Source organism: Copadichromis virginalis, linkage group LG10 (genome assembly GCF_057382275.1).
Source record: "Copadichromis virginalis isolate Kocher_CV1m ecotype Utaka linkage group LG10, C_Virginalis_male_GT1.1, whole genome shotgun sequence".
Classification (NCBI taxonomy): Eukaryota; Metazoa; Chordata; class Actinopteri; order Cichliformes; family Cichlidae; genus Copadichromis; species Copadichromis virginalis.
Window position 1 is genome coordinate 7,238,315 of NC_140627.1, and position 12,125 is coordinate 7,250,439.

General features: G+C 41.2%; 2 protein-coding genes across 6 annotated transcripts in view; one reads left to right on the plus strand and one right to left on the minus strand.

The window, feature by feature from the left end:
• Positions 1-12,125, plus strand: part of cblb (Cbl proto-oncogene B, E3 ubiquitin protein ligase) — a 168,869-nt gene that overhangs the window by 112,916 nt on the left and 43,828 nt on the right. The window lies entirely within an intron of this gene.
• Positions 5,460-11,445, minus strand: LOC146699759 (uncharacterized). The gene is made up of 5 exons (XM_085469614.1): positions 11,430-11,445; positions 10,190-10,241; positions 8,049-8,204; positions 7,709-7,804; positions 5,460-6,406 (listed from the first exon to the last, which is right to left on the minus strand). The coding sequence occupies exons 3-5, from the start codon at positions 8,151-8,153 to the stop codon at positions 6,089-6,091; spliced, it is 519 nt and encodes a 172-aa protein (XP_085325740.1). The 5' UTR covers positions 8,154-8,204; positions 10,190-10,241; positions 11,430-11,445; the 3' UTR covers positions 5,460-6,088.

Genomic DNA, 12,125 nt, shown 5'->3' on the forward strand with positions numbered 1-12,125 from the left:
CAAGGTATTTATAGTCCTCCACAATGTCAACACTGACCCCCTGGATTGAAACAGAGGTCAAGTGTTTCCTGGTCTTCCTGAAGTCCACGATCAGTTCCTTGGTCTTTGCCACGTTGAGCTGCAGATGATTCTGCTCACACCACGTGATAAAGGAGTCGACCACAGCCCGGTACTCTGTCTCATCATTCCTGCTGATGCATCCCAACACCGCAGAGTCATCAGAAAACTTCTGAAGATGGCAGGTCTCTGTGCAGTGGCTGAAGTCTGTGGTGTAGAGGGTGAAGAGGAAGGGGGAGAGGACAGTCCCCTGTGGTGCCCCTGTGTTGCTGATTACCTTGTCAGACACACACTGTGGGAGACGTACATATTGTGGTCTTCCTGTCAGGTAATCAACAATCCAGGACACCAGGGAAGCATCCACCTGCATCGCTGCTAACTTATCACCCAGGAGGGTCGGCCTGATGGTATTGAAAGCACTAGAAAAGTCAAAAAACATGACCCTCACAGTGCTCGCCGGCTGGTCCAGATGGGTGTAGACACGATTGAGCAGGTAGATGATGGCGTCCTCAGTTCCAAGACGAGGCTGATAAGCGAACTGAAGGGGATCCAGATGTGGTCTTACTATGGGTCGCAGCTGGTCCAGGATGAGCCTTTCCAGGGTCTTCATGATGTGAGAGGTCAGTGCCACGGGCCTGTAATCCTGGGGGCCACTGGGACGTGGTGTCTTTGGTACAGGGACGAGGCATGATGTCTTCCACATCACTGGGACCCTCTGCAGAGTCAGAGTCAGACCCCGAATTGGGATACAGCCTATGTATGGCTGTATCCCAATTCAGGGACTGTTTCCCAATTCAGGGTCTGCAGCCTTAAAGTACGCAGCCTCCACGGTCCTCAAGGGCCGCGTACTCAAGGCTTCCGCTAAGGCCGGAAGTGTGAGGCTTGTAGCCTTGTGAGATGGGATGGTCTAGCCTCTGCCCAGGTTGCCTAGCAACCATGATACTAACAGCTGGAAACTTTTCATACAACTTTGTTTGACAGAAATGAAGGAGAACATATTTTGTACATTTGTTTCTACATGAGCTTTGTGTGATTTGATAAGTGTCTGAGGCTGAGACCACAGAACTGTAAAACATGATTTTTGGGCTTCATTTCTGTACTGAACAGTCATTTAAGATTAGTTAGTAAATAACAATTAGCTAATGTTGTTCATGAGACTAAAGTCATCTCACTTTGGTAATGTAAATATAATATGGCCAATATTATATTAATCATTATTAGTTATTACAGCAGTGAACATGAACTCTGTGCCAAACACTGAGCTTCAGTAAAGATTCAAGTTGCAGCTATTTATATGTCCTATCACCTTAAATCTTCACTCAAAGACACTCAAGTATCTTTGACAGTGTATATATAGATGTATTATATATAAGAGACAAATGTTGTTCCTTCAGTATGTTGGCATTACTAAATTTGGCTCAATGCTTACATATATGTGTAAAAAGAAAATGTACGAGCTGTGATAACTGTTTCTGATAAAATGAAGAGTAGACTGATATATTAAATATTTCTTTAATGGGTGACAAAATCAGACCATGTCATAACTTCTTTTAAGTCATACAGAATAGATATCAGAGCCTTAAACAGGCTGACTTCTGCTAAATGGGTCAAACTGGGCAGAAAGTATACAAACACATAACATCCTTATAAAATATGATGTAACACTATAGATCAACTTACCTCAGAATATCCATCCATCCATTCGCTTCCGCTTATCCTTTTCAGGGTCGCGGGGGGCGCTGGAGCCTATCCCAGCTGTCATAGGGCGAAAGGCGGGGTACACCCTGGACAGGTCGCCAGTCTGTCGCAGGGCAATACCTCAGAATATATAAAGCAAATAAACAATTACAGCAATATGATGCAACAAACACAGCAGTGCTACTAATCCAAAATACTCAAAGCTTCATAGAACTGAAACAAACATTTATTTTTAGCTCCATTCTGCTGCTGATACATACTTTAGGTTTCTGAACATTAAACTTGTTGCTGCCTTTCATAGTGTGTAACCTGAAGGCCCTGAGTACTTTCTCCCACACTGATACAATTATTTGAACATTACCTAATAAGACTGATTCAGGACAGACAGTTAGGGATTTTAAACTTTTCTAGCAGTCCTTCACAAACAGGGAACAGTCTGTCTATTCTCTCCATCTGTCAGCTGCTGCTGGCTCTTCCTCCTCCTCTTCCTCACACACTGCTGAGTTTGTCCTGGTAGATCATCAGGGGTGCAAAGCCTCACAGATGATGTGCAGCAGTGGGTCCCTCAGTCTGTCCTCACTCTGGACACTTGCAGTTGTCACACATGGAAATCAAATGTGTGATAAGCTGCAGGATTCAAACACAAGTGTAACTTATAAATACATGTTCATACTTTTATTCCACAATCAGAGAGAAAGAAAAAGAGAGAGAGTGCAGGACAGACAGACAGGTGACAGTCTCAGGTGTATACACTGCTACAAACAGGAGGATTTAGTGTTTGTGTTATTACGAGTGCTAAACAAGAAGAGTTCCCAGATGGTACAATGGACACATGTGTGACTCCTGTGATTAAAGCATCTTTCTTTCAGCTTAACGAGTGAACCGTCAGCTCGTTCAAACACACGTTAAAGTCCGTTTGGCTCGACACCACCGAACAGAGGCAACAATATAACATAGCTAACATTAACAGTGCAGTGAATCCTGCTTGTGCCGTGATATTCAGGACTGCAAACCAAACAGCATCACTGACTTTCAGCTTGTTGTGTTTTTGGATATATGACTGACTTTAATTATCCACAAAATCATCAGATTCTCTGTAAGATTAAGGTCGACTATCTAACAGCGTATAAAGTAAAGGCTTTAAAACAAAGTAAATGCTGAAAGTACAAACATCGCTAATGTCACATAACTTTGCCGGCATGTGGCCAACAGTAATGTTTTAATGTTCCTCATTGTTAAACATTTGCACATAAATAAGTGACATAATATTCAGAACTTACTTTTGAAAGTTTACTCTTTGGCCGCTCCGCTTCTTTGAAGTGTCTCCCAGTCCCAGTGCACTTGTTAGCATGTTTTGGTTTGTGCAACTGGTCCGTCCGGTTACTGTCTCCCCAGAAACATTTCCGTTGTCTTTTTTCCTATTTCCGTTGTGTTGTTTTTCTTTTTGCAGCGTTTTTCTTTTTGCAGCGTTTTTCTTTTTGCAGCATTTTTCTTTTTGCAGCATTTTTCTTTTTGCAAGTGTTTTCTGAAGTTGCAGTCAGTTTGGCCTCTCAGGGCCACAGTAAGTATCCCTTAAAATGTTTCCGATAATGAAACATTTAATATAATGTAGACAAAAACAAAAAAATAAAAAGATAGTGACAGATCGGGACTCCCGATCCTTACTGCGCATTTGCAAAGTCGGACCGTACAAATCGGGTCTACCCGATCCGTACCGCGCATGTGCAGGGGTTTTCTTCTTCTTCTGTTCGTTTAATGGCAGTGCACGAGGATACCGCCACCTGCTGACTGAGTGAATGAACCCTATTGTAAACTGAATTAGCGTCATTACAAACGTGTGTTAAATTTGATTTAGTGATAATCGAGTGTGTTTATGCTTGTCTGTGAGGAGAGGATTGTTGGAATAGTGATGATGATGTGCGCTATCACTGTCAATTGTCAGTAAAGACTTCATCTGGCTGATGAATCTACACGTGAGATATTACAAAGTCTGCATTATTAACTCTGTAATTAGGCGCCATTCTTCTTATTTTACGGCGCTGTTGCTCAATCAGGGGACACTCTCTGTTGAGGAGAAAAGCATGAATTTCTTTGTATACAGATTATCCATTGTTTAAATGTCCCGGGCAGTCGAAAAGGAGGCAGAGCTGTTGAGAAATGCTAGGAGCTAACTGGGCGCTAACCGTATCATTCAAATTTTTATTTATTTTTTTATTAGTAATATAAACATACAAACAAAATGCACCATATATTACAGATTCAGAGAATAGACATTTCTTACATATTAGCAACTTTCATACATAGTGAAAATAAAATATAAAGATGGGCTCACATAATTTAACAAATTATTAACTCACTAAATCAAAATCTTCCATAAAGGAAACAAAAAAAGCAGCCTTTTTCTTTTTAACTAAAGTCAAAGATTTAACCGTATCATTCAAATATATTGAATGTCGCAATGTTGGCAAAGAGAGGAAGTGACGTAAGATTTGCGCATGCGGGGTGCCGATCGGGTTTCCGGTACGGATCGGGTAGTGACAACGCTCACTCACCGCCTCCCTCCTGGCTCACAGCTTCTTCTTCTTCTTCTTGGTTGGCAACCAGAGTTAAGGAGCATTACCGCCCCCTGGCAAACAGCTCAGTGGACATTTAGATGAGAAAATATATATTTGACACATTTGAGGAAAATACTAATAAAAAAAAATTAAAAAAAATGTTCCCTTTAGAAATCTTTAATTTTTTTTTTTGCTCTTTTTTGAGAGCAAAAATAGTTGTTTTTCTTTTTCAGTCACTCATCTTAGCAGTATTTACATGAAAACAAATTAAGTTAGGGTTAGGGGTACATTTTTTGCACTCTCTGTTCAACTGACTCAGTGACTCAAATGACTCAAAAACCCGATTCACTTTGGTGAGTGACGCATTCAAACCCGATTCAGTAAAAAGAATAGAATTTACCATCACTAATCTGTACCACCTGTAGAGTTTTAATACCTGTACATGAATTGTTAGTCACACAAATCATAGAAAAAAATAATTGAAAATCATAGAAATATCACGAAATAGTTTTAAACCTGTGCTAGGAAATGAAATTAGCATGGTTTTCATGTTAATTCTGCTTAACTACTGGTTTTACCACCGCATCTGCTCTGTAATTGCCTAGAAAACAGAATCTTGAGTTAATATAAACTTCACATTTACGAACAACTGTAGGTCAGAGGAGTAATAAGGCATCCAGCACTGCAGCCACAAGTTTGTCATGTGCACTCTAAGAACTAAAACTGATAATTACTTAAATATTTTGGTGCAACACTTTTACACTCAAAAATAATGAGTAAATGCAAAAACAATCACATCTCTTAAATACACCTTATTAATTGAGTAAATCCAACTAAAATGGAATAAGTTGTTATGAACAATTAAAGATGTTACAGTAACATACAAAATTGAGTAAATACAATTGAAAATCTAAGTTAAAACAACAGTAACCAAAAGTTCAAACTACATAAAATATTAATTAGGAAATGCTGAAATGCTTGGCACATTTAACCTACACCATTACAATTATTTGTTTTTAAATAATGGTGCAATTTACTTAATATTTTTAAGTTAATTTAAGCAAAAACGTTAATTACAATTAAGTGTTTATTTTATTTATACACACACACACACACACACACACACACAGGAAAAAAGAACCACGTCAATTCAACATTGTTCACAATGATTTATTTTAAACAGCTTTTTTGTGAATCACACATTTAGCAGATTCCTTCTCTGAACACAGTGAGCTGAAATCTGTTCTACATTCAGTGGATAAAACTTGGATAAAATTTCAGTCACAACAGCCTTATATAATAAAATTGCATCCAAATTGGCATGCTTGATAAAACTCTGTAAAACTGGCATATTGATGCTAACAACAAGAAAAATGTACCTGCCATACAAAGAATAAAAGTGGCTCAAGTGAACGCAGTGCTTTACCTTTTCAGAAAAGGTCAAATGACAAAAATAAAATTAAGATCCCAAAAAGATAAAAATCCTGAAAAAAAAAAACCATTTGCACTGTGACATAGTTTTTGAACATCTTATTTTGATTCCAAAAAATTGGGAAGATTATAACTAAAGAGTGACCAAAAAACATCCATAATGATACTCTCCCATTTACACCTTAATGTGAATCTGGAAAGTTAATACAAAAACACAGTTTATGGTACAAACATTATTTATGAACAGGAATGTCAAAACAATGTAATGTCGCAACTGAACCTTTTGATGAGCATTACATGTCACTTAACAAGTCTAACACTTTAAGAACAGCCCTGTGAAATTTTGTCTACAATGAACAGAGGTCATTTTTCAGTCTTTGAACCTTGACAGAAAGGTTTCCTGGATCCAGCTCCATGAACACTTTTCGAAATGCTTCAAATGTGCATTTGAAATTCTTGGGGTATTTCAGATCCAGAGCATAGCACAGTCCCAAAAGATAGCAACAGGCTTTGCTCAGATTCCCAAGTTTGCCCAGAACAGTAACGCCTTCAATAACAATACCCACATCAGTAGGTTCGCCTGACCTGTCTTGATTCTGCAGCAGGTAAATCTTCATCACCTCCTCAGCCAAAGCCTCTTCAACAAAGACAGCATCAGCACCGTCCTTTAAAAAGAGAAACAACTGTTTTAAGCTCACATATTTCCAAACATTGAAACAAAAAGTTTGATTTGTATGACATCACCGGTACTCATAATATGTAGACACTGTGCTCCAAAATCTTATAGCAATAGCAAATGCAAATGCTATTCTTTTGTATGCTTTGAAGTGTTTTTTTTTTTCTTTAGAACAGTATCTTAAAACTTTTCTATGATCTCACAAGCTAAAATAAACTACCGTAATTGTCGGGCTATAAGCCGCTACTTTTTGCACCAGCTTTGAACCCTGCGGCTTTTAGTCAGGTGCGGCTTTTCTATAGATTGTCCATGATTTTTGTCATATCGTAAGATTTGTTTTGTTTGTTCCGCTGTTGCCTGGCGGAAGGGCATGTGATCAGACACACAGTATCGGGGTTCAAGAGTGGTATGTTGGTCACATGTCCATCTGCCAGGCAACACAGTGCCGTACAAGTAGCGCGAAAAACAAACTTCAAAGTAGCGCTACGCGTTCAGCGGGAGGCGTGGATGACGAGCGGTGATAAACTTGCGAAAAGCAAGTTATGCTCAATTCCACCGGTGGATTCTGACAGCGTGGAAAAGTGTGAAAACATCCACGATCACCAACGGATTTGAAGGGCTGGACTGTTGCATGATGGAGAGGAGGACACCGCCACGGCCCTTCTGAGGGTGTTCGACTCTGACACTGACAATGAGGATTTCTTTGGTTTTGAAAGTGACAACGAAGGAGAGAAGCGGAGAGTGGATGACGAAGCCATCCTGAGCCTGTTCGTTTCCGACACTGGAGGAGAGGACTTTGGTGGTTTCAGTGCGCAGGAAGAAGAGAAAGATGGTGAATGACTGACTTTTCTTCTTGTTAAAGCCGTGTCGCTGCACCTGAGCCTAAAAGGTAGTCCGAATCTATTTTTCTGGTGTGCTGTAGGTTACTGTTATGTACTACATTTGTTACTCATTTATGAAGCACAGTACATGTGTCCTACTTGTAATTACCGCTACTTGTACATATACCTAAAAAGTTATGCAAATATGTACCCATAACTTGTTTTTCAAGATATTAATAAAAGTGATGTCTCCAAACAGCCATCTCTTTCCTGACAATTCCCTTTGTGCATATTCTCTTACATATGATAAGTCAACATTGAAACACCTGCGGCTTTTGGTCAGGTGCGGCTAATGTATGTACAAACCAAGATTTTCCCCTGATTTTAGCTTGTGCGGCTAATATTCAGGTGCGCTTTGTAGTCCGGGAAATACGGTACTAATATTCCTAAAACAGATTTATTGCACCAACCTCAAAGGTTTTGATTAAGGCACTTGGATCCTCTCCCAGATGGTCAATGAAACATCTGATGATGACTTCTCGTTTTTTCTCGATGGAATTTCCACTCTGTAAAACAGGAAGTCTCAACTGAGGCAAAATTTGCACATTTAAAACATGACTTACCATTTCTAGCTTAAACATAACTATTTTTTTTCTGTTGTTGACCTGTTTTCACACCCACCATCAAGGTAAGAACACCTGTGGAGCTAAAATATTGAACAGAAACCTAAGAAAAGCCGTTTTTAGTGGAAGGGCCTCTTCAATGCTGTGTTGGAACGTTTTTGTGGTTAGAAAATGCAATCTTCCTTACCTGAAGCAGAAGGTTTAACTGTGCTTTGTGGCGTTGTCCAGCAGCACCTTTCTTGGCTTGAAACAAGGACAGGAGTTTGGATGAATACAAGTCCAACGATGACATGAACTTTGGTTCAAGGTTCAGGGTCGTGATCCTATGAAACGCTGCACTGACCTGGATGGGAGAGGACAAAAAATCTGAAGGCCAAAATCCTGATTCAATCAAAAAAAATAAATAAAAAAATAAAAATCTACCATTTTTTGCAACCTGGACCTTATTTTCTAACATGCAAAAGATTAATTTACACATCCAGACATAAATCCATATAAGTGGAGTTGTTCAGTATGCAGACTAAACCCTTAACATAAAGTATTATCTTCCACTAAGCTTCTAAATTTTATGTTATGAATTGCTTGCACTATTTCCCTGTGAGATTGTATAATCTTAGAGGGAAGAGGCGGAGCCAGGTTGCCCTCTGAACCATCGTCTGCCAGGCAGCGATGCGAGAGGAACACACCGCTGAAGTGGCGCACATATTCAGAATCGTGTCAGCGGCTTTACAGAGAAAGCCTTTCAGCTCCTCTGGCAGCTCTGCTTCCTCCACCTTCCTGGAGATGACAAACGCTAGCAAATCAGTGTTGTTAGGCAATGCAGCTGCAGTGCATTGATGTGCGCGATCAGTGAACCTTGCTATCAGCTGGTCAAGTTTGGCGGGATGGGCCGGTCGCTGTCCAACGACCTTGGTCATTTTGGTGCCGAAAACTGAAGCGAGGCTCGGCTCCAGAGGGGGAACAGGCGGAAAACTCCGGTCTGTGAAGCCCTCTGTGAAGCCCTAGGTAGAGACCGGCGCTCTAATCTTCGCTGGCTCTGCTGCTGCCTCAGAGAGGTTGGTCATCATCCCTGGGAACTGAGGCCAGATGGGATCTGGGCAACGAGAGTGAGTGGAGCCATACCTTCCCGCCAGATCATGGCCTGTATTTATATAGCGCTTTACTAGTCCCTAAGGACCCCAAAGCTCTTTACATATCCAGTCATCCACCCATTCGCACACACTGGTGATGGCAGCTACATTGTAGCCACAGCCACCCTGGGGCGCACTGACAGAGGCGAGGCTGCCGGACACTGGCGCCACCGGGCCCTCTGACCACCACCAGTAGGCAACGGGTGAAGTGTCTTGCCCAAGGACACAACGACCGAGACTGTCCAAGCCGGGGCTCGAACCGGCAACCTTCCGATTACAAGGCGAACTCCCAACTCTTGAGCCACGATCATCAGATGGGGGTGGAGCAGGCTGAGGGACGGGAAGTTCCTTCTCACCAGCTGCCTCCTGGATGATGCCAGGCAGATCCAGGAGCAGCGCACCAACAACTGGGAGCGGCGTCCTTGCCGACATGTGAAGGCCAGGGGTGGATGAGCGTCGGCTCATCCACCCTTCTGTCACCAGGCTGCCCAGCTGGGAGGCAGTGGAGCTGCCACCACTGCCGTTTTCCTCACGGTGGGTGGAATCATCCAATTCCGGCCCACCATCGAAGAACTCGATGGCTTCTTCCAGCGAGTGCCTCTCTTAGTGGGAACGCCTCCTCAGCATCAGCCTTGAAAAAGGCTGACCTCCGCTGCTTTTCCTCTGGCGGGAGGAGCTAACAGGAGCAGCAATAGGATTAAGGTGTGAGGGCAAGGTCCGCATGGTGAGGACCGAGGCAGCCCACGCAGACGGCATGTCGGTCATATGACATGATGTAGCCGGTCTGGCAGGATGGACACAGACGGATGGTCTCGCTGGACATCTTCTGGCTGGCTGAAGAAAAACGGTAGAGCCGATTTCCTGGTCTCACCGTAACTTATACTAGACCAGGGTGAGGCCCACACAGCAGGTGGGCGTGGACTAAAATACTTCAGTGCTGCGCGCACAAGGGGAATACCCACTTAAAGGGCTGCGCCTATACTCATGGTGACACTGGATGACAGGCCATGAACTCATCAATATATTTACCGAACTGAAAAATTCTCAAAATTTAGATTTGGCATTTGTATGACTAAAATAACCCACCACAAAACCAGTATAAATATTTAGGTGGTATCACCATCCACTACTCAGCTTGTATAAAACAATATCATATCCTTCCAAAATTTAACACATCAAGTCCTCTGAGTAAAATTACCTGCTTTACTTTGTAGTTGATGCAGATTTTTTTCCTGGTGGTGAAGATGGTGCTGAAAAAATACAAATCAAAACTTTATCATTACAAAACATGTCACTGAGTAATCTGCCATAACACCAATCTCTTATAAGAAAGTTTAGCTTGGATTGAAATAAACATTTATTTATGTAAATTGGGAGTAACTAGGCAAGGCAAGGCAAATTTATTTGTATAGCACAATTCAACAACAAGGTGATTCAAAGTGCTTTACAGAGAAACAAAAACAAATAAAAAGCATGATTTAAAATTGATTAAAGCAAGCAAAAAACAAACTAACAAACAAAACAGTATATAAAATCAAAACATAAAATCACAACAGTAGATAAAATCAGTAGTTAAATGTAAGTTTTGAAATTTAAGCTTAAAAGTGTGGATTTGGTGCTTTATTCAAATGCAGCAGAGAATAGGTGAGTCTTCAACCTGGATTTAAATAAACTGAGTGTTTCTGGAACTATACTATACTAACTATATACTAACTATACTGGAAATGATGGTACTTTTGGCTTGACCAAAAGGACCAAAGCTTTTTTTTTTCATTATTTTCTGGGATCTGAAAGGAAGTAGGGCCCCCAGTCTAAATTTACTTAAGGCCCCATAGTACTTTGGACCGGCCCTGGATGAGGTAATCTGCTGACCGGGCGGTCCTGTCAGCGTTCTCTCAAAAACTGGCCCTGTTTGGGACAAAGCTGAAAGCAGCGTCTTATATGCTCTGAAAGACCCCACATAGAACAAGAAAGCTAAGCAGCATGGTTGCTGCTATGAACTGTTCCGCGGGCAGGTCTTCTTAGTTACCAAAGCCATTGATGACGTCTGTTCATCTCCTCCTGAACAACCTGACAGAGTGAGTCAGGCCGCGTGACTACCGCAGCTCCCGCACCGCGACTCAACAGGGCCATTTTCTAGAAATGTCTGAGCACACCTGCTTTCACGTGGTTCCTAAAATGCCCCCGATTAAACGGTCAGGTCGCTGGTACCGGGACATTCCGGTCAAATTACCCGGAACGCAGATAGCGACTCAGAACGTAAAAGGATAAAAGGGCGCGGTTTCCCGCCGCCTTGACTGGAAGACGGGTTGAAAACTTAAATTAACGTGCACAAACACGCTGCGAAAAGTGAGCCACCATGACAAACGCTTTCTTCAGAACATGTTATAAAAGAACGGTGTGGATAAAGACAGCTAATGTAAGAATTGGTCACTTACCTGAAAACGTTACCAAGTCTGCAGTGGATGTGTGTCTGTCTCGTTCAACGTGCAGAAAATCTCCCATGAGGCCATGCTCCTCGCGTGCGGTACATGCCAAAGGTCATTAGTCTTACTCAAAGTTTTAAGTTAGTATTGGGGGACAAAATTATATTGATTTTTGAACCATTAATAATTAAAGTTAAAGACAATGATAAGTATGAATACCAGTGTCTCAGTTATTATGAGTACTTTCTATGAGATATATTGAGTAGATTTAAATAATGCACCCTGTGTTTCAAATACAGAATTTTTTCTTTTAAATAAACTTGAACAAAAGAGCTCAGTTCAACTCAAAAACTGGTGTTGAAAATTTAAGCATTCTTTTCAGTATTTTCAACTCAAGATAACACTTTTGTGATTTTCAAAGATTTAATCAAGGTCATCTAACTTAGAATTATAATGATATTTACTAAGCCCCTGAATAATTTTTTAGGGTGTGCAATGGATTTTCCTGAATCATTAAAAAAAGTCATTGTTCCCATAATATGCCCAAATCATGGATCATCCCGTGTGTATTTAGAATTAGGTATAGTGACTGGTCATAAGTAATGTCACTCACTTGTTTCAATGTTATGAGCTCAGCAACTTGAGATAAATACTGATATAATAATTAGCCCAACGCTAAGATGTTCTGTGATTACTTCACATCCTGCT